General features: G+C 36.4%; 1 protein-coding gene across 1 annotated transcript in view; it reads right to left on the reverse strand.

The window, feature by feature from the left end:
* NSUN3 (NOP2/Sun RNA methyltransferase 3) overlaps nt 1-20,462 on the reverse strand; it is a 54,022-nt gene that overhangs the window by 19,183 nt on the left and 14,377 nt on the right. The window contains exons 4-5 of the mRNA XM_059392128.1: nt 11,824-11,978; nt 10,968-11,089 (exon numbers count right to left, since the gene is read on the reverse strand). Coding sequence (XP_059248111.1) covers nt 10,968-11,089; nt 11,824-11,978 — 277 coding nt within the window. The remainder of the gene's footprint in view (nt 1-10,967; nt 11,090-11,823; nt 11,979-20,462) is intronic.

The raw sequence follows: 20,462 nt of genomic DNA on the forward strand, positions 1-20,462 counted from the left end.
ACAAAAATAATACAGGAGACATTATTATAATTCCTACAGACACTAAAAAGATAATAAGATGATACTATATATAACTTCATGTTAATAAGTGTGTAGACTTGGGTGTATTGGCTGAATAACTTAAAAAAAAAAAAAACACTTAAACTGATTAAAAAAAAAAGAGAACTGTTAAGAGTCCTGTGACTGGGCACCTGGGTGGCTCAGTGGGTTAAAGCCTCTGCCTTCGGCTCAGGTCACGATCCCAGGGTCCTGGGATCGAGGCCCGCGTCGGGCTCTCTGCTCAGCTGGGAGCCTGCTTCCTCCTCTCTCTCTGCCTGCTTCTCTGCCTATTTGTGATCTCTGTCTGTTAAATAAATCTTTAAATTAAAAAAAAAAAAAAAAAAAGAGTCCTGTGACTGTGGGTGCCTACATGCTCAGTTGGTTAAGCATCTGCCTTCTGCTTCAGTTGTGATCCCAGGGTCCTGGGATTGAACCCCACATCAGGCTCCCTTATCAGTGGGGAACCTGCTTCTCCCCCTCCCTTTGCCTGTTGCCCCCCCCCCCGCCTGTGCTCACTCTCTGTCAAACAAATAAATAAAATCTTAACAACAACAACAACAACAAAAAACCTCCTGTAACCATTAAACAAGTAAATTAGCAATCAAAAATTTTCCCACAGAGCTCCAGGCCCATTATGGCTTCAACTGCAGTTTCTACCAAATATTCAAGGGAAAAAGATAACTGCAATTTTCCATACACTGTTCCAGAGAATATAAAATAGAGAACCCACTCCTCAATTCATTTTATGAAGTCAGTATAACCTTAATTCCAAACTCTAATAAGGCTATTTCAAAAATGAAAAATTACAGGCCAGTTTCATTTATGAACACACATGAAAAAGTCCTAAGCAAAATACCATACAGAATCCAGAAAAAATTACCTACATATTTCTACAGATTACAGAATTATGAGGGGTTTTGTTAAAAATCCAAAAGAATTTATAAATTTTTAAACTTTAAAAAATTTATCAATATTGTGAAATAGCAGGAAAATGTCAAAGCTCTCTAAATTGATAGATTTAATGTAATTCCAGTCAAAATCCCTACAATTTTATATGAAACTTGAGAAGCCGATTCTAAAATGTAAAGATGCAAAGGAATCGAAAATAGCCAAGATACTCTTAACAAAACCAAATGAAACAAACAAAAGGAATATTTGCACCTACACATTATGATATTAATGCTATGGTAATTAAGCTCGTGTAGTACTAGCTGGAGTATCTATAAACAAAGCAACTGAATCAACAGAAATCAGACTGATGTTAATGTGGACATCTGATTTACGATAGAAGTAGCACTACAGAGTACTGGTAAATCGACAGACTTCAATAAATGCTGTTGGGGACGCTAGGTGCTTCAGTTGGTTAAATCTATGACTCTTGACTGGCTAGGTCATTATCTCAGGATTGTGAGACTGAACCCTTTCCTTTGCAGGGCTTCATGCTCAGTGCAGAGTCAACTGGAGATTCTCTCTCTTTCTCTCCTTCTGCCCCCATGTGCTTTCTCTCTCTCTCTCTCTCAAAATAATAAAATCTTTAAAAAAATAAACTAAAAGCTGTTGGGACAATGAGGTATCCATGCGCAAGGTTAAAGAAAGTAAGGAAAAGGAAAAGGAAGAAAAGAAAATAGATCCCTACCTCACGCTACTAAACAAAAATTAGCTGAGGTGTATTATAGATCTAAACGTTAAAGTTAAAAAATAAAGCTTCCAGGGGCGCCTCGGTGGCTCAGTTGGTGAGCGGCTGCCTTCGGCTCAGGTCATGATCCCGGACTTCCAGATCAAGTCCCGCATCACGCTCCCAGCTCGTTGGGGAGTCTGCTTCTCCCTCTGACCCTCTCCTCTCTCATGCTCTCTCTCACTCATTCTCTCTCAAATAAATAAATAAAATCTTTAAATAAATAAATAAAGCTTCCAGAAAATAACATGAGAGATTATCTAAGGTATGGAAAGATTTCTTAAACAGGACACACAAAAGAGCATTCATCCTAAAGGAAGATACAGATAAAAAGCAACAGCCTCTCTTTGTAGAAACAAAATAAACCCAAAACACTGAGAAGAGTAAAGGGTAAGCCACCAAACCACAATATGGAGAAGGTATTTGTACCACAAAGTCAAAAACTTTGAAGGGACTTATATTTATCCTGCTTGCAAGCTAAAAAGGTAGCATGCCAGTTGCAGGGATGCTAAGGGAAGTCATGAAACTCCTAAATCAGTAATGATGGATGGTTAATTACTTAGAAAATAATGGCAGCCAACTCAAAGAAGATCTGAATCTGCCCTGTTTTACCACTGGTCCCCAGAAGACAAAAGGCACTCAATAAACACTTAGACTACAATAAGCAGAATATACAGGGGAGAACTGTCACCATCCTTGCATTCTGTTTCTAAGAAAAAGGAGATTCACCTTCCTCCACCCACAGGGCAGGGATAGGCATGTTGCTGGAGTAAACAATTCAAGATTCCTTCCACCTCTTTGCTGTACTCAAGGACAGAAGTAGCTAATACAGTCAATAAACAGCATACATTGTTATTATTTTTACTAAAGAGTAGAGCCAAAATGGAAAAATTAGTATTCATGGAACATCACAAACTCTTATTCTCCTGGAACTGCCTAACTCTGGTACAACCAGTCATACTGTTTCACCTTTTTAATCATGTTTCCATGCACAGGATATAAAGGGAGAAGACTCTTACTTTCTGCCTAAGAGCTATGTGAATTAGCAGATTGAATTTCAAGATTTAGATGTGGGACTGGAGTAAGAGGTTTCCTCAGAGGTCCCTGGATGGGGTTCAGGGACAAGTTAACACAAAGGACTGGATTGTCAAATCAGTCTCACAAGCCAGATATCGTAGCCACTATCAAACTTTACTAATAATTTCAAGTATACAAGCAATCAAATGGCATACAGGAGGCAGGGACATCTGATGTGGCTACCTCAGGCCTGCTTATAGTTCAGAATGTTTTCTAGCTCAGATAACAGATGAGTTCTCTAAGCAAAGTTCGCAGGTCACCTCACACAATGGGGAGCATTTAGGATATGTCACATCTCCAATATATCTTAGGGAGCTGAATAGCTTGTATGACATTCTACAGGAAGCTGTGCCTCATAAATCTAGATTCTAGGTTGTGTTTACCATGGCAATCCTAACTAGGGATATTCTGCTCAAAGCATACTACAAGTAAGAGTTCTCTCAGCAAAATTCATTAGTCTATTTACCAAGGAGGTCAGTTATCAACATGTTTAACAGGGTCACCTGCCTTTTTTTCCGGGGGAATGCCTCCCTAGGAATCAAAAGAGAAATGGATCACAGGCCAGCTGCTAACTCCTTCCCCAAAGAGTTATCAAGCTGTTGCCTGGATCATTGAAAAGGCTGATGTTTTACTCTCCACTAGGATGTTTTTGTACCTATTTCTTGCATGAATGAGATCCTATCATTAGAAAGTCTTTAATACTCCTAGGTACCTGAATACATGAAGGAATGAATGGAGCGATTTATTATGATGTAGCCATTTCAAAAGTGTATTTTCAAATACTATTTGGTTAACATATTCAAAACAAATTAAATAGAAAAAGATATCAAGTTATATATCACTATGATTTCTATTGTTATGATTACTATATGCAAAGGAAGTCAATATAAATTTCTTTCAATGGATGCCTTATTTTCTTCTTTATATTTCTTTTCATATTTCAAATGCTATATGAGCCTATATTACTTCCAGGTTATGAAAAATGATGAGAACACCTTTAGTTTAAATATTTACCTGTTGTTTATTTTGTAAAATAGAACTTGTTTAACCTGACCAAAGCTGGGTATCCCTCCTCTTGCTACCTCTGTACTCTACTCTGTTACCACGTCGTTGCCCCATGTTATGACAACTGCCCTGTGGACCTTGAGAACAAGGAGCATTTCACATATATTTTTGTATCTGCAGTGCCTAGCAAAGTTCTGATACAAGATACTTAATAAATGTTGGATAAACTAATAAGTGGGTTTTTTTTTTTTAAGATTTTACTTATTTATTTATTTGACAGAGATCACAAATAGGCAGAGAGGAAGGCAGAGAGAGAGGGGAAAGCAGGCTCCCCGTTGAGCAGAGAGCCTGATGTGGGGTTCGATCCCAGGATCCCAAGATCAGGACCTGAGCCAAAGGCAGAGGCTCAACCCACTGAGGCACCCAGGTGCCCCATTCATAAGTATTGATAAAATCTCCTTTTCAAAATTTTATTTCATATTGTCAATCTATACTTGAGATATTTTTAATGTTGAAAATATAGTAGCTACAAACCACAGATGTCCCCTCAACCTTTTACAATTTCATTTAATGTGGAATATTTTGATCTGCAGACTCTTATTTAAAAAAGTGTGTACTTTGCCCAAATTACATATTTTTAATTGGAGAACCTCTGACTCCTGCCATTTAACTTAAAGAAAAAAAGAAGAAAAAAGAGAAAGTAAAGTAGTAGTAGTAGCAAGAGTATTAGTATTAATAGTGGTTTGCTTCTGTTTTCTGGGTTTCAAACATATGACTAAGCATATAATGACAGCATGCAAAGCTAAGTGAATTAGTTGATCTTTAAGAAGAAATTATATACCACCAAAATTATTTCCACCACCAAAAGAGTGGTGGAAATCTTCCATTCTAATAGAACTGTATATCCAAATATTATTTTTCCAACATGAACACATCAATATTTTGGTCACTATGTTGATGAATGATGAAGACTCATGCTCCATAATCACTAGGTATTCCTTATCTCAGCTCGAAAGCATGACAGAGGAGTTGTTGGGGATTTTTTTTTTTTTACGTTTCTTTTAAAACACAATTCTTGCTGTCAGAGTACTACTTTTTAAGGATAGTTATCTGGACGATTTATACAAATTTTCAGAATGTTACTGAATAATCTAAGCTTCCTTTTCAATGAGTTCACAAATTGGATTTTACTTGTCAACTAGTGAGAAAAGAAAACCGGAAGGGGTCAGTATTTTAAATGTGATTGATTTTCTCTGAGGAAATGGATGACATGATACAGTACTGCAATAACATACCAATATTTTTGTTATAAATCATACTCTTCGGTTCATGCTTTCCCTCCTAAAAATCATGTAAATGCCTTTTGCACAAACACCATGCCACCTTCTTTTTTTTTTTTTTTTTAATAAATATTTAATTTATTTGACAGAGAGATATCACAGGTAGGCAGAGAGGCAGGCAGAGAGAGAGATAGAGGGAAGCAGGCTCCCCGCCAAGCAGAGAGCCCGACGCGGGACTCGATCCCAGGACCCTGAGATCATGACCTGAGCCGAAGGCAGAGGCTCAACCCACTGAGCCACCCAGGCGCCCACCATGCCACTTTCTAAAGAGACTATGTGTATATTATTTTCAGTATATTTTCCCACTGTTTTCCTAATACATTTAAATAAAAATTAAGCAAGAGAATCTGACTTTGTAGTATGTACATACATAGTATGGAACAGAAATGAGTGGTCTCAGAAATTATTCTAAGTAATAATAAAGTTATACTTTCAAGTGGTACTCCATTAATAAAACTGGCTTATATTCAATTACTCTTTATAATGTTGTCCCACATTCTTATCTTCTTAAATGGTTCAGGGGAAGATGTATGAGTTGTATACAACTTTTCCTTCATGTTTTATAAATTAAATAGAAGATTCTAATTTTTCCATTTCTGTATGGATAAATGAAAGAGTCCTCAATAAGTGTGCAATGAACTCATGTGCTTTGGGATCTCTAGCTCCTGTCACCATTGTGTCTTCCAGTATGCTTTCCATGCTAAAACGAAAAATCAAGTTAGGTTACTATTTTCATGATTATAAACATACATTAATTTTTAAAAGAATTTTAAAAGACTTAGATATCTACTAACATTACTCTTAAAAAAAAAAAGTAACGTCCAGAAACTTCTATTAAATAAAGTGTTGGGATGCCTGGGTGGCTCAAATGGTTAAGTATCTGCCTTTGGCTCAGGTCATGATGCCTGGTTCCAGGGGTCTAGCTCCACACAGGGCTCCCTGCTCAGCAGGAAATCTGCTTCTCCTTCTCCCTCTGCCCCTCCCCCTGCTCTGCATGCAATCTCTGTCTCTCAAATAAATAGATAAAATATTTAATAGTAATAAGCAAAATTTCTATTTTAAGTATCACATTCATAAAAATATGTTAAGAGTAGTATTTGCTTGTACAGTATTGTGTTCTCAAAAGTTAAAACTGTGAACACCATGCAGACGCCTAATTAATATAAATATGAATAATTTCTGGTGAGGCAAATGAATGTACAGCCACAGAGGGCATAACGTATCTCTGAGTACCATATCGGTCAGCTGACAAATGCAAATACTAGTCTCCAACAAAAGAGTACAAAAAGTTTTCTTGCGTTGGTGGTATAGTGGTGAGCATAGCTGCCTTCCAAAAAGTTTTCTTTATTTGCCTCTCAGTTATCCGTTCCACTCATTTTCTCCCTTCTGAGTGTCATCTTCTGTCCACAATATCAGGTTAGGCAATATTTGCTTTCTTGCTTTCTAATTGCTCTTTGCAAATGCAAATAAGGATCTACAGTCAATCCTTTATACTTGTGACTAAAACTCATACATCAATATATTTACTTTCCTGTCTATGTTTGCATTTGAAACCCTTTGTTTCTTATTGTGGAATAAGAGGATTACCTTTTGTTAAAGGAAGGTAAGGCAATAACCAGGTGAGAAAGATTTCAAAGAAATTCAGAAATTTCTTTGTATGTGGTATAGTGATAGAGCTATCCCCAATGAGAAAATTACTATTAATATATATTTCATTTTTGGTCAAGGACAGGAGGTAAAAGAGAAATTGTGACTGGAATTATCATTTTTCCCTTCATCTTTTCAACCCCCAAACTTGTAGATGTCATGGAATAAGAACCATTATCTGTGCCTATAGTTTGGGTGTCCCACTCTTTCCCCATTATCATCATAACTACACAGTCAAGGGACCCAGAGTTTCAACTATTTTATTTAGGTGGCTCCCAAATCTCTCACACAGACCAGGCATCAGAGATAGGCAATGGAGTGTAGCTGCTCAAGGAAAAGAATAAGAGATGGGAGGGGTGACATCTAACTACATAAAAATCTATACCTGTAGTGATTGAGATGACAGTTTTACACCTTGTTTATATATGCTACTAAAATGACATAATGCTAAAGTCATTCTTTTTGGGAAATAAGATGATGGGAGAGAGGAGTGGCCACTAAGGAAGGGCAGTAGTTGTTAGGGCGTAAGTAGGTGCCTATGTGAGGTTTATATAAATGTGTGACCTTCACAACAATGACTGAAATGCTAAATGAAGTTAAGAGAAGTGTATCCAATGGAAGGAAAAAAACTAAACTGACACTAAAACCATGCTTTGGTTACATAAAAGCAATACTAATCAAAATAAATTACAGAAATGCTTTATATTTATGCCTAATTACTATGCCGCACAATAGTGATTATATCATTTTTGGCAGATTAACTTTGCTATAAATTTAATTACACATTTAAATTCTAAATACTCAGCCCTTGTAATTTAGTATTTTTAAATAGTTATTTGCTGACCTCCTACATAGCAGACACCAAATTATGTATTAGCAGTAAAAACAGTAAGACTACCCCTGTTCCCATTGGGCTTGTAACAGTCTTGTTGAAGAAAGAGATAAGTACTAAGCAAATGTTAAGCAAAGGAACTGACAATATATTTTTAAATTAAAGTAAGGACAAGAAGGGAATATCAATCCTAGTCCTAGACAGTCAGATACGGTTTCAATAAGAAGAGGTCAGAGCTAATTTCTAAAGAACCCAGATTTAGCCAAGAGAAAAGAGAGGATGAGTAATAACTCTCAACCAAAAGGAAAAGAAACACTCTGGCCTCAGAAAGAACACTGTAAGGTGAGTTAGAAGAACTGCTCTGGTGGAATACAAAGTAAGAGAGGTCCTAAGACAATGAGGCAAATGAAGTAAGAAGACATATCCAAAGACAGTTAGAATATTATACTAAGGAATTTGAATTCTTTTTTTTTTTTTTTTCCCACCAGAACTTAATATCTTAATGGTAATGGGAACCACTTCAGGATTTTAAAAAAGAGAATGACACAATCAGATTCACATTTCGGATCGGATTTGCTTTACTGAAGAGTGGAGTGAAGCTCACACCTGGAGACCTGCAGGGCATTTAGGAGCCAGCTGCAGTGATTCAGATGACAGAATGCTGGTGGCTCAGGTTAGGCTATTCAGGATGGATAGAATTGGATGGACTTGAAAAACATGTAACAGGTACAACTGAAACATCATAGCAATTGACTTGAGTACAACAGAAAGGGGGCTGGAGATGGATTTCTGACTTTAGCAAATGTATGATGGTATAGAAATTACTGAGATACAGAATAGAGAAAAAAGAGGTAGATTAGTGGTGTTTCTATTTGATTTTTTATTTTGTTGATGGGGGGCAGAAAAGCATTAGAAACTATGAGTTCTCCTCTTGACAAATTCAGTTTTATGTTTCCAAGGGGCTTCCAAATAGAGATTATGTCATAGATAACTGAATACATAGGTCTGAGGCTAGGGAGATGAGCTGACACCCACACTTGAGCGACAGCATCTTATATCAGTTGAAGCCATCAGATAAATAGAGAGCCAACCTTAGCAGCCTAAGGAAACCGAGTAACTATGCAATGAGTAATAAATGCGATGGTTAAGGGTAGGTTAAAAAAAAGTAAGTAGGAATAAAACCAGGAAAGCGTATCATCACAAAAATCAAGGGAAGAGAATACTATAAGAGGGAACAAGCAGAGATGCCTGAGTGACACAGCTGGTTAAGTCTTCGATTCTTGATTTCAGCTCAGGCTATGATCTCAAGGTCGTGAGATCAAGCTGCGCAGGGCTCCATGCTTAGTGCAGGGCTCCATGGTTAGCGCAGAGTCTGCTTTAAGACCCTCTTTCTCGCTCTCCCTCTGTCCCTACCAAAAATAAATAAATCTTAAAAAAAAAAAAAAAAAAAAGAAGAAGAAGAAGAAGAGGGAACATGCAGTCAATAGGGTCAAATGCAATAGAAATAGAAATGAAATAGAAAGTATAAACTGGTATAGCTATTTTATTTATTTTTAAAGATTTTATTTATTTGTCAGAGAGGGAGAGCACAAGCAGGGAGAGCAGCAGGCAGGAGGAGAAGCATGGTCCCCACTGAGCAAGGAGCCTGATGCTGTACTTGATCCCAGAACCTAAGCCTAAGGTAGACGTGTCCCTGACAGCCACTCAGGAGTCCCTGGTATAGCTATTTTAGAGAACAATTCAATACATCTAAAATGTTTGATCCTTGTTTCTACTTTTTTGATATTTAATCAAGAAAAATGCTAGTATCATGTCCAATGAGACAAAATAAAGGATGGTTTGTTTAAGTAAAAAAAAGCGGGGTGGGGGGAGAATAAATGTATCCAAAAAATAGAGGATTAAATAGAATATAATAGACTGATCTTATTTAACATTTCACAAAAGTGGAAGAGAACAAAGCAGACCTGTAAGGAAAAAACTAAGAAAAATCAAGTATAAGTTTCAGAACAATATATACACAATGATAGCAGTTATTTTTAAAACGTATTTCTCCATGCACATAAAACTGTAAAAACAACTAGAGGAAAAATCTGGAAGAGTACACCAAACTAGTGCAATAGTTAGCTCAGTAAAGGAAGCTGGTAGTTGGTTGGGTCCATGGCCAAGGGGCCTTTTGCTTCATTTTCATTATTTGAGTTCTTTACAATGAAAATGTTTCCATGTAACAGCTATATAATAAGATACATTTTTAAAATACTATTAAGAGATCAAGTAAAGTTAAAACTGAAAAATATTTGTAAATTTAATGTATCTTTAGTAGCCTTAACAAGCATAAATTTGGAAGAATAAGGGGAACAGAAAACAGATTACAATGAACTGAGCATAGATGGGAGGAAAAGCAATAGAATATAAAACACAAAAAGCTTGGTAATGTACAGGAAGAAAAAGAAGTGAAGAGATGATTCTTCATGAAAGAGAAGGAAAAATGATATTTTCAGAAAGGTTGGTTCCTTAATCACAGTTTAAAAAAAAAAATCAGAGGTCACAACGCTAATAAGCAGTCATAAAACTTACTGTCTGTTATAAGGTATAAGGTATAACAATGGCAAGGCCCAGAGTTGACGGAATAATTAAGAAGCCAAATCAAGAAAGTTCAGGTGAGAAAGAAATCATAGCAGGATCTATGCAACATGCAAAAGTTAATAATCCAAGTGGTATTACGTCATTAAATTATATTTTAAATATTCCAGAGAATTTTTGTTCTGCATTGAATAGGAATTACCTGCAAGTAGGGTATAACTAGAAAACTCTTTTGGAACCAGTACGAATGTCCCCAAAAGCCTCTATTTGGAAGAAAACCAAGTATCTTTTGGTGGACACATGCTTCTAGAAAATTCTTCAAGGGACGGTAAATGTCAACAATAAACCACAACTTCCTAGGAGGCTGACTCATCCAGAACAATGTATCTGTTATAAAAAAAAAATACATCCTAGTCCAAAGCTACTATTATGGGGGGCTGTTCCGGTTCTGGTGAAAGAATAGTGTGCTGACCCCTAGGTTTGAGATGGTCCTGATTTGCAAACAACTTTAAACCACAATAAAATCATACGTGGCCTTTAAAAAACAATGCATAGCAATATTACATTTCACTGAGGGGGTGGGGGGGCAATGGCGCCTTACAGCATGAGAGCTGGAAGGAAAAAGGTTAAGAATTTTCTGAATACAGCCTTTGGAGGAATAATTACCAACAATTCCCCAATTTCCATTTGGGGAATCCTCTGTGTCATGATTTTTCATGCCAACTTAAATTACATTAGAAACCAGAATAACTTTTGTTTTAATACCCCTCACCTTAATAGTTCTAGTTGCAGAATGGGCAAATTCCTCCTTTGGCTTATCCTCCAGGTTGCCTTCTGAGAATCAGAAGAGAACAACCAACTTCGATCATTTGAACAGGGAGCATCAACTAACACCTAGAGAAAAAAAGGATATATAATGCACACATGCATTGAGAATATAGTCAAAATACATGGAGAAGCTATGTAAAATATGACAAAAAACAGCTAACAAAGACATTTCTTTTAAAACCAAAAATATATTATGGTAAATTCTTTATGACATTTCTTCACTAGTACTTTACAGGAAAATTTCTCGTGTCCTTTCAGTGTTTGTTTTTGCTTTGGTGGGGAGAGGGAATAGGAGGACTAAAAGTCTACTATTATCTACTCGTATTTCATATTCTTGATGGCTATAGCAATAACTTTTACAAGTTACTTGTTTTAAACAAACATTACTATATTTCTGAATTCTCAGCATTTATTTTTGAGAACTAATATTTCAGTTTTGATTTGATGAAATGTTTTTCTTCAATTGTCATACTCTGATATGAAATGTTACCAAATTAAAGCAATATAGCGTACAGGTTTGTGCACTGACCCAAATAATATCTGATCTTTTCCTGAGTATCTTTGAGGCACCTGGAAATAAAAACATTCAATAATCCCCAAGCCCAGTGTTACCACTTCCTTTGAACCATGCTGACCATCAAATGAAAACTGCTTCCTTGTTCACTTTATCAAAATTTCCCAGAGTACTGAGAAATTCTATCAGGCTATGTCTGGAAGCAAATGGAAAACAACAACAACAAAGCAAAATAACAGTGGTATCACTGGGAGCACATCGGTTTGTCACAATGTAATAACTGTACCTTGTCAAACATTTCAGGCTGGGCATCTCCCATTTCTCTGCCATCCAATTCAGACACTTTAATTACATTTACCAAAGGCTGTGGGATGAAAGATTCTAATGTCTGCCTCAGCCACCTCAATCTCAGACTATCATGTTCATTACAGTGAAGATAACCTAAATACAAAGGGTTAAAAAGTTTTAAAATGAATGCTATGGAATTGTTAAATTCCTACTATTAATCAAATAAATTTCAGAATGATATCAATTCATCATAATTATGCAGATATAGGGCACAGAGGTAAATACTATGATTGTCTAAGGTTTTAAAAACAGCAATATACACACATACAAAACATTCACAATAGTCCTGTCTACACAGCCTGTTAGCAGCGCTGACCATTTACTCATTCAGATTTAATTATGGATTCCTAAAGATATGCTATACAATCAATACCTCAAATACAGTTCTCTCTAAAGCTCTTAAGAGTAAATGATATATTCTGTTATATATCCATATCTATCTATCATCTATCTATCTATCTATCTATCTATCTATCTATATCCAAATATATGTCTTTCCAGGACAGAAGACTTTCATTTTAAATAAAAGTTATGCAATATATGGAAGAAAGCATGTAGAGCTACTAGCTCTATGGTAAGACACGGGCTCAAATTATGAACTATCAGATTCTGGGGAAGTTACTCAGCTCTCCTTGAGAGTCTGTTTCCCAAACTGAGGGTTGCTGAAGGGGACAGAGGTGGGGATGGGGTAAAAAGGTGGTGGGCATTAAAGAGGGTACATGATATAATGAGTACTAGGTGTTGATGAAATCACTGAACTCCACCTTTGTCACTAATAATACACTATATGTTAATTGAATTTAAATTTAAAAAAATGTTCATGACCTCATTAAAAAAAGTCTCAGTTCCCTTATTTGTAAAATGGAGATTGTACTAGTGAAAGGATTCAGAACATGACTCTCCAAAATATGCCACTTTGGCATGTTGATTATTTTGAATTCAAGGCACTTGAATAATAGCATAGCAGGAAGGGCATTTTTACCTCCCTTTTTCTTCCTAAAAGGAGATGAAATCCCATACGAAAAATACTCTCTCTATATCAGAAGGGAAGAACTATTCTTATCACCAGAGTTGGGGCATCTGGGCCAAAAGAAATCTGTACAGATCTTGCTAAAAAGTCCTTCCTGTCTTCTCCCTCCCAACGTTTTCCAAAACTGGCACTCTGTGTTCAACCTACTGCATAAGCACTTATGATTAGCCACTTTCATGGATCTTCCATTTTCCTATGGCAACACCCATGTACATGTAAAATTTTATTAAATAAAATTTGTATGCCTTACTTCTACAAACCTTTTTTGTCAGTCCCAATGAAAAATCCTAGAGGATGGAAGAGAAACTTTATCTCCCCTACACTGGCTACCTCCCCTATACTGCTTCTCAGTACAAAGACACCTAGCAAAATGGTTCATTCCCTAATGAAAGTTATTTTGTCTTTCCTTTATTTAAGTATATGTGTATATTTTTATAAATATTTATATGTATTTATTATATAATATAAATTATATAATATATAAATACAAGCACAGTTTTGGGGATGCCTGTGTGGCTCAGTTGGTTAAGCCGCTGCCGTCGGCTCAGGTCATGATCCCAGGGTCCTGGGATGGAGTCCCACATCAGGCTCCTTGCTCAGCAGGGAGCCTACTTCTCTCTCTGCCTCTGCCTGCCACTCTGCCTGCTTGTGCTCTCTGACAAACAAATAAATAAAATCTTTAATAAATAAATAAATACAAGCATATTTTTGAATGCACAGAAGTATAAAGATCAAAAACTACCTCAAACCCAGTGTTCAGATAGCCATTTAATAATCATACCATATCACATCTCTTTTTTGTATACCCATATAAAACTGATAAGTGAAATTATATATATTTTCATATTGTCATTTTTTTTGTCACATTCTTCATCTACCCTCTCCATCAACTGCCCAACTACCCCAACAAAAGGAACTTATATTATCAACCCACACATTTATATATATGACTTCTTCTCTATGTATGCCAATACTTTAAAAAAAAAACCACCAAGTCAACTGGTAGGAATATAAATAATTTTAAAGGCTGCTAAATAGTATATGAAATAGATATATCATCCTTTATTTATCCATTACTAATCATGGGGCATTCACATTGTTATCACTAGTAAAATTCAATAAACAAAAAAAATTAATAATAAAATTTAATAAACATCCTTCTACAGTTGTCCTTTCAAAATTTTTATTTTTATGAGACAGTTCCAGAGGTGTGGATAGGTTAGGGAAGGGGAATTTTTACTTTTAGTAAATATCACCCTGTCCCTCCACCAAACTCCCCCAAGAAGTGTTAATGGGATGTGATGTTGTAGTATAATTTTTTCATTTTCTATTTGCCATTTGGTTTTGCTTTTCTGTAAATGCCTATCTTTTGTTTTTTTTTTTTTTAAGATTTTATTTATTTATTTGACAGAGAGATCACAAGTAGGCAGAGAGGCAGGCGGGGTCGGGTGGGGGGGGGAAGTAGGCTCCCTGCTGAGCAGAGAGCCCAATACCGGACTCAGTCCCAGGACTCTGGGATCATGACCTGAGCTGAAGGCAGAGGCTTAACCCACTGAGCCACCCAGGCGTCCCTGTAAGTGCCTATTCTTATCCTTCGTTTTTTGTTTTTTGTTTTTTTCCTGCTCCACTATTTATATTTTTCTTACTAACAGGTAAGACATATTTTCATTATACAGATATTATCTCTTTCTCTGCCTTCTGATCTGCAAATGTTTCTTATAGTCTTCTGAATTTATGTTTTTTATTTCTTCAGTTTCACAATTTTTTAAAAGTCAATCATACCACTTTTATAATTTCTAGGTTTTTCTGGTCTTATTTAAGGTAGTCTTTCAACCATTAGATTTTCAAGTCTGATTCAGCTCAACATTTATGCAGGCCATGTTCAGCATCATCCCACAAAGGACAGAAACCACAGCTTGCCAAGAGGGCAGAGTAAGACATTCCTCTTTCACAAAGACCTTGTACTTTGGTAAGCTGGTAATTTAGTGCAAGAAGAAAAGATTTATATTGGTGTAGGAGGTGTCCTGGCTTAAAAGCTGCATATGCCACAGGAGACAACATCTCTTCTAACTACTCCAGGGGCACAGCTTCCAGGATCCCCATGAGGGATGCTCAGTTACAAGAGGACTGCCCAGTAACAAGCATCAATGCACTCAGAGAGACCCAATCAGGGAATCCCTATAGGGTCTCTGGGACTTATTTATTCTTTCCCCCAGGGCACTTGCATTTTACCCATCAGGGTCTCCCTCTCTCTCTTTTTTTTTTTTTTTTTAAGATTTTATTTATTTGACAGAGAGAGATCACAAGTAGGCAGAGAGGCAAGCAGAGAGAGAGAGGAGGAAGACTCCCCGCCGAGCAGAGAGCCCGATGCGAGACTGGATCCCAGAACCCTGAGATCATGACCTGAGTGGAAGGCAGAGGCTTAACCCACTGAGCCACCCAGGCGCCCCAGGGTCTTTTTTTTTTTATCATGAATATTGCCTGGAAACGTAGTGACAATCTGTTAGGTTCCAGGGAAACAAAGCTAGAAAACTACATGAAAGTGAAATTCTAATGTAGAGGGGGAAATATTTTTGAGACCCTATATCTCTCTATATGTGTATCTATACATAGAGTTGTTCTGATTGTCACACCATGATTAAAAACATTTAAAGATTTCCCATCATCCATTAAAGTTCAAACTACTGATTTATTTCAAGGTCTGTGATAATGAGACCTTAAGACAACCTTTTAATTTTAACCTCCCACTGTTTTACCAACATACTCTGTGCTCCACCAAATTTGACTGACTTTCCACTTCTCATACATACTTCAAACCTCTTCCACAGTACTTAACCATATTTTGCCTCATGAGTGGTGTTCGCTTGCACTGCTTACCCTTTCTACTACCACCACACCGCAATTTCTATATGGAAAGTGCTCAGGAGACGGCATCAATTTTGTTAGTGGGGAGAAAGGAGTAAGAAATCACCTTAAAGTTGCATTTATACAGGTAGTATACTCTTTTTAAATTCAGTTTACATGTTTATTTCAGGGACTTCTGGAGGATCTGCTCATGTAGGTTATGGACAATTGTCTAAAAGCCAGAGATCACTAGAAAATGACTGAAGGCAAAAGTTAATGTTTTGGAGGGGCTACAACCACAGGGAAACTAGAGTGAAAGAAAAAAGAAGGAAATCATACAAAGACAAAGCATAAATATAAAAGGGTTTGTAATCAAGCGGGCTACAGCACTGGTCCATCTCTCATCTGAAATTGATGAGCCTTAGAAGAAACTATGGGGTTTAGTGGAATAAGGAGGGAGAACAATTAATCTGCTGTCATCTTCCTGTCTTCTGCTTCTTGTTGGTCAAAGTCCATTCCAAGAGTTGGTAACTCCCACACACTTCAGGATTGTGCTATCTGGCCCCTACAAACAAGCCAGAGAGTCCCAAGGCCAGTTATAGCAACCACTCAGGTGTGGTGATTTTTGCTTGTCAGCAGGCAGCCATCTGGAGGCTGCTCAATTTGTGACAGCAGTTAACCCTATCAGCATAAAACTGCAGGAACAGCATGGATCTTTTTTAGGGTTTCTCCAGCCTGGAAACAATTCAAAGGTCTCAAGCCTTTAAGTAAGGAATGGGAGTAAAGGTGAAGCCAAAGACATCTGTGGTGGAACATAAACTGGGGCCAAGAGACCTCCCCAAAGTCACACCTTGTCCCCATCAGATACTAGGAAAGACCCATGTCTTAATTATTTTTCACTCTACTTCTCCCTTTTTCTGGTTTAAATATTATATTCCATTTCCACTATTTTACTGGTAAACTTAAAAATTTTAACATGCATGCTTATGTAAAAAAAATATAAAGTTAGTCAATCTGTTTTTCCTAAAAGATGTAATAATCTTTTAATTCTCCCTCCCAAACTAGATGCTGTTACTATATATTTGGGTTTTATTTGGGCTTACATTTTTTAACTACACAAAATATTATCATCATTGTCTTCTCTAGTCAATGACTTATAGATTTTACCTATATATTGCCCATCTTTTTTGTTCTTCATTTCTTCTTATTACCTTATCATCCATCTACAATGGCTTTCCTTTTTCCTGAAGCACATCTTTCAGAATCATTGGTGACAAACTTATACTCTATCTCTCTAAAAAAAAATGTCATTTCACTTTTGTTCTTCAGGGATATTTTGGTGAATATATTTCTGGATTTATAGTCCTCTTTTCTCAGGACATTGTTCCTCTGAATGCTAGTTTCCATTGTTACTTTCAAAGGTCAATCCTCAGTCTGCTGTCTTTTGAAGGTAAACCATCTGTCCTCTCGGGCTGCTATTAAGATCTCTTTTTCAATGTTCTGCAACTTCACCATAATGGTCTACACTGGCTTAGCTGTGCTTACACAATTTTGGAGGTTATTTCTATTCCTCCTCCATTATCAAAGTTGAAAACAGTTTCCTTTTTCAGTCCCTTGGGATAGGACAATTTCTTCTTAGTTTACCTTACATGGAAGGTATACCATTTTGGAATCTCAACTTTCTGTAAGTTAACCTCCTAGCAGATGTTCTCTTGGGCAAGCTCTGGCTTTGTCTTTTATTTGCATATTTTCATGAAGCAATGAATATCAACATTCAACTTTTTCAGGTTAAGCAAATGCTCCATAAGTGAAAAGCTAGCTTTGATGCTCAACTGATCTTCTGGGTTCCCATTATCTCTTAGATTTTGGTCAGTGAGTATTTGGAGATCACCAATGCATTTAAAAAGATTGTTTTTAATACTATATGCTACATTTGTTAGTTGTTTTCAGCAAGAGTTGTTTTCACCAGGAGTTGGTTAAAAGACCTAGTCTGTCATTCTATAAGAATCCAAAGTCTTAGTTATTTATGCATTTTTCACAGCTCCATACCTACGATCCAAAGCCTTGCACACATAGTATGTGCTCACTAATGTGGCTGAGTTGATCTGAAACACGGCATCATAAGAATATTTAAACTATTAAAAGTGAAAATCAAGTCAGCTTTTCATTAAATTTAGTCAAGATTTTTAACTTCAGTCTAGATTCTTAATTCAGCATTTAATTTTTTTAATTTTTTTTAAAGATTTTATTTATTTATTTATTTGACAGACAGAGATCACAAGCAGGTAGAGAGGCAGGCAGAGAGAGAGAGAGGAGGAAGCAGGCTCCCCACTGAGCAGAGAGCCCGATGTGGGACTCGATCCCAGGACCCTGAGATCATGACCTGAGCCGAAGGCAGAGGCTTAACCCTCTGAGCCACCCAGGTGCCCCTTAATTCAGCATTTTAAAAGAACTCTCTTACTTAAAACATAGCTTTATGTTACATTGTTTGCCCTAGATATAGATTTTATTTGAAATTGTCTTAGATTAGTTAAACTTTTTAAAATATGTAATATAAGACATCACAACTCAAGTTTCATATATACTAAGACTTTCTACATTGAAACAGAATTAACTTCATGTTTAAATTGTCAAAGATAAGCCAAATCTTGGTATTTTATTCATCTAGGCAGGAAAGGGGATGAATTAAAAAAAAAAAAAATACTTAAGTCATTGAGGCTTTACATCCATCTGTTTAAGGCAGCCTTTGGTCCATGGAAAGAAACTGGGCTGCTAGTTTCATTCATTAATTTACTCTGATGCAACTAACTTGGAAAAAAAAATTATGCCTATTTTCAGTTCTGTTAATTATTCCTTGGAGCCATAAGCCATAATCCTGATTATCAGAGGAATTATATGTCCCTCTCAATGTAAAAACTAGAATAATGGTATTGTCCATATATTAGAAGTGATACGAAAGCTAATTGTAAGGTTCTTCGGATGTCTGGAAGCAATGTTACAACTTCACAACAAACTTAACAACAAATTTGTTAGAACATGTTTGACAACAGATTAAAATACACTTGAGAATACAACCACTTCAAGATTCTGGTTTACTAAGTACTTGTTATAGACTGGGCATGGTGCTTGTCGCCCCTATTCTCAAGAAGCTGTCTAACGGAGCGGTTGCTGGAAAAGTCAGCAGTTGAGTAACATTAGGAGACCTCAAAACAGAGTCAAGTGCACATGCCTGAAAACCTGAGTTGAGATCCCACCTCTGCTACTTGATTTCATCTTTATTTTTTTTTTTTTTTTTTTTTTTTTTTTTAAGATTTTATTTATTTATTTGACAGAGAGAGATGACAAGTAGATGGAGAGAGAGGCAGGCAGAGAGAGAGAGACGGAAGCAGGCTCCTTGCTGAGCAGAGAGCCCGATATGGGACTTGATCCCAGGACCCTGAGATCGTGACCTGAGCCGAAGGCAGCGGCTTAAACCACTGAGCCACCCAGGCGCCCTTGATTTCATCTTTAAAGTGGGCATAATAATGCCCAACTAATGGTGCTGCAGAGTTAAAGAAGATCTATACACCATGTTACTCACACTGTGTTCTTCAGAGCCCTAGGACTTCAGAAACATGTATATATAGAAATACAGCATAAGACGCTGGAAGCAAAGACTACTAAAAAATGTTTGAAAACACAGATTTACTCAATGTGATTAATACAGTCCCTGGCACATATTAGGCTAACAAAGGCCGTATTGACAAAAACAAAAACAAAAACAAAAAAGTGGATAATCTGTCACTGTGTCAACAGGTGGGAGCAGCTGGACCAAAAGAGAAATAAACTAATTTAATCATCCTAAAATATGAGCTTTTTAATCATTTAAAGCTGTGAGCCTCTTGGCCCAGAATAAAGGCCAGTAGTAATCTAAAGAAATTTGTTGTATAAATGCACATTTAGTTGCAGCCATCATTTTAGGTTTTGTTTTTAAAAGCTTATTTTAGTATTGCTTCCGCATTCCAAATTCAAGCAGTGTAGCTAACCTAATTTGGGCTTTGAGCATCAGCATGAAGGCATCTGTACTTCTTACCAAACCATTATCATCAGTACTACTTAATGAAAAGCTTCTTTATTTGGAACAGTGCCTATAGTTCATTGCCCTTGATGTAAGAACAGTAAGATTCTTCTCCAATTCAAACTCCTAGGATATATCAGTTTGCATTTGTATTCCTAATCAAATCAGCTTCCCTATCATAAGCATGTGAAATACAGCCTATTAATAAGGATAATTTAGAATTAAAATGCTCTCTTTAACATGGTACCCAAATTTCATATTTCTCTTCCATTTTTTACAATACTAAAAATTCTCTATTCAAAATTGATAACAGACAATAAGAATACTGCCAAAGAACACAAAAAAAGAAAGTAAAAATACTCCTTATCACATGATTCCATAAATCTTCAGCTCAAATATAAAAATAATAAAAATAACCTTATAAAATTACCTCTTTTGTTCTGATTTCTTACATTAAAAAATACAGCAAGCTTCAATAACAGAGTTTTAATAACAACTCTAAAACACACATTATGTTTCCTCCTAAATACGTAGTTAACGGATATATTTGTACCAACGCCTAATACTACTGGATTCACAGCTGTCAAAAAAGTTTATGAAATCTATTTCAACAGGGAGTGCTCTCAAAGGAAGATATAAATTAGCA

The sequence above is a fragment of the Mustela nigripes genome, chromosome 2 (assembly GCF_022355385.1).
Source record: "Mustela nigripes isolate SB6536 chromosome 2, MUSNIG.SB6536, whole genome shotgun sequence".
NCBI lineage: Eukaryota > Metazoa > Chordata > Mammalia > Carnivora > Mustelidae > Mustela > Mustela nigripes.